The sequence below is a fragment of the Dendroctonus ponderosae genome, unplaced genomic scaffold (genome assembly GCF_020466585.1).
Source record: "Dendroctonus ponderosae isolate FM_Combo_2020 unplaced genomic scaffold, Dpon_F_20191213v2 Dpon_F_20191213_5, whole genome shotgun sequence".
NCBI classification, from domain to species: Eukaryota; Metazoa; Arthropoda; class Insecta; order Coleoptera; family Curculionidae; genus Dendroctonus; species Dendroctonus ponderosae.
In genome coordinates, this window is record NW_026018715.1 from 3,767,073 (window position 1) to 3,769,941 (window position 2,869).

At 33.0% G+C, this 2,869-nt stretch overlaps 1 protein-coding gene across 2 annotated transcripts in view; it reads right to left on the reverse strand.

The window, feature by feature from the left end:
* The window catches only part of LOC109533710, a 2,120-nt gene extending 1,006 nt beyond the window's left edge, over nucleotides 1-1,114 (reverse strand). The window contains exons 1-2 of one of the 2 annotated variants that reach the window (XM_019899103.2): nucleotides 855-1,114; nucleotides 772-796 (exon numbers count right to left, since the gene is read on the reverse strand). In XM_019899103.2, coding sequence (XP_019754662.2) covers nucleotides 772-796; nucleotides 855-992 — 163 coding nt within the window. In that variant the 5' untranslated portion in view covers nucleotides 993-1,114. Of the gene's footprint in view, nucleotides 1-771; nucleotides 806-854 lie in introns of both variants that reach the window. The other variant, XM_048666919.1, reaches the window with a different exon arrangement.
* Nucleotides 1,115-2,869: the final 1,755 nt, after the last annotated feature.

Sequence of the window (2,869 nt, forward strand, 5' to 3'; positions counted from 1 at the left end):
AGGTAGCGGAAAGATGTGAACTACTGCGTTGAAAGTCCAGTACCATTTTGCTCTCAGATCTTCGTCCGATTGTATGATCGGAGTTGGATCGGATAAATGTGACCCGGCCTTAATAAGGCAACATTCTAAGTAACACTTGTACTTGAATGCAAGGCCAAATTAGTCTTTTTAATTTAATAAAAAAGATTGGCGTTATTACCTTAATAATTGGATCATGTTGGAACATTTAATCAATTGTTTTACAAAAAAGCAAGTACACCATTGATAAAAAAAGTTCCACAATTTAAGTATTAATTTAATAGTGCCAACGTATGGCAATGTAGTATTGTAGTTGAGGGGGTTCGTATTCTTCTTTTCCCCCAGAAGATTACTAATGCTGTGAAGTTACTAATGTTCCTGATCCTTGTATTGTTAAACGTTTACTGGAACTTTGGATCATCATCAATGTTGAAGTTTAGCCTACTTTAGTTTAAACACAAAATAAGGTAATCACTCTCTGTTATTTAAGTTTTCTCGTTAAGGAAAAAATGCAAGCTTAGATGCAGGGTTTCTGTAAAAAATATGGTATGCTTTTTGCAAATTTGAAGTTTCGGCATCATAATAATAATGTTTAATTAAAAACACGATATGTAATATAAATTGAAATAACGTCAAAAATATCCAGAACTTCTTACCTTTTCCTTAACTGCACATAACTACTTTGGCAAATGATACGTTTAAATTTCCACAAGTAGTTTGTAGCTTTATCAATATTATCAATATTTTACATACCTTGTATTAGTTTAGGCAGACACAGCTGAAATGACTATTTATAATTAAAAACTGTTTGTAACCAAAAAAGCTCTTTAGTTTACCTTTACAACTTTATCTTGCATTACAGTCAAGGAGATTTTTAAGTGAACGTTTTTGACCTCGAAATATGTTTCCAAAACATTCACTTTAACTTCACAAAATGACTCCAATTCCCGCTCTAAGGCCCGCAAAAGTCGCATTGTAAATCACCTTCTGAATTTGTAAGCTTATATATTTAATTAGACGTCGGAAGCTATAGCTCGTTTTATGGAGCTTAGTTGCAACATTAGTGTATGTACTCTTATGAACAGAAGCTAACAGTGTTTAGATCGCTTTCCAAAGCGATGTAATATATCTTGAAATATCTTATCAATATCTTGAAAATTTGCTAATTCGATGTTTGATATAAGGCTTTGAAATATGATAGCACTTATGTTTTTATTAGAAATCCTTTCTCAAGAACTCATCAATGTTAATGCATCTAGAGGCAGACCTTTTTGATTTTTTCGCAATGCTTAAATTCATAATTGAATATTGTGAACATACCTTAACTCACGTATTCTGTCTGAAGAATATGATTGAATCCATTTTGCCCTTGCGCAAATGTATACATCGGTAGTATTTTTTATGGAAAGTTGAACTTTACCGTTCGTTTTAAATCGAAAAATTAACTCTACAATAATGAATATCAATAAATATGAATTGCACGTTCAACACTTATTATTAATATTTTGACGTAATAAAAGAAAATATTGTCTTACTTTCTTCAAAGGGACAATAAACATTTTATTTTTATGATAATTACTTAATTACTTTAGACAATTCAACCAAATTTCTGGAAATTAAATATACATATTATGTTTGCAACTTAAGTGGTAAAAAACGCACTGAATAACAGGTTTTTTATGTTTCGTGACGTTAATCACTTTTATTAGATGTACAGAGCTTAGCTGAGTCCCCATTTTAAAGGTACATATTTATTTTCCATTTCAAATTAAAACCTCTGATTTGGATCTGTTTCAACTAATTTGATATTCTACAGTTAATAAGCTTTGGAAAAATGTCGGAGGCTCTCATTAGAAACATACATTTGATTATTAATAATGGTCATTTTAAAGTACGGAAGTAATTCCCCATACGCTAGTATTATCTTTGCTGGACTGAAAATAAAGTATAGCTCCCTTGAGAAAGAATTTGGTCGTTCGCTCGCGCTGGATTTAGTCGCTATCACAACTTCCATGTTTCTGGGTCATTAAGGAATTTAGGTTCGCTTCGACAAACACTAAATTTGTCACTTTCAATGCTTAAATCGGGGAAAGATTAATGCATTCTAGGGTAGTTGGCCTAATTAGGCCGCTTAGGCTATATTGACCCCGTACGACGGAGTGGGATAATCTGGACAGCCATTGTTTTCACTTCGGCTTGAAAAGATTCCAACCGAAACACCATACATTTTTGTATGCGAAATACGATTTAAACCAAATGTTAGAATATTAATAAAAGCTTGTTACAAGTTGCTTCTAGTATACAGGGTGATTAAAAATTGGCGTCATTCCTCTGGAGATGTTGGTTGGCGCTGTTCTAGGAGTACAAAAATATAGTAGAAAATATTAATTGTTATTAAAAACTGAGGAAGTTGCAAAAAACTATATCAGAAATACGGCAGCAATGTTTTTCAAGGTAATCTGCCTAATTAACATTCCGCAAATACCTGTTGCTTCGCAATTCTTTAAAACTCCGGTAACTATGGAATTATACAGAGTGACAATAAAATAGACAAGGAAAAACGGCAAATTCAACAAGGTTTGTTGACTGCGGAACGTACTTTAGAAATGTCAACCTGTTCTCATAACCGCGAATGTTTATAAATAAACCATACAACACTAAACATTTGAATGGTTAACTCCAAACAAGTCAGTGCCTGTGTAATCTCCTTATTATCTACTCTTATCAAGCAGCTTCTCGTATTCAGTTAGTTAACTCCTGCTCCATTTGTATCTCCTTGTGCTGTGTGTATCGTACAAACGTGGTAGGAATGTAGCCCTTCCTCGTTATTTATTTGGTGCTTGGGGAAGTG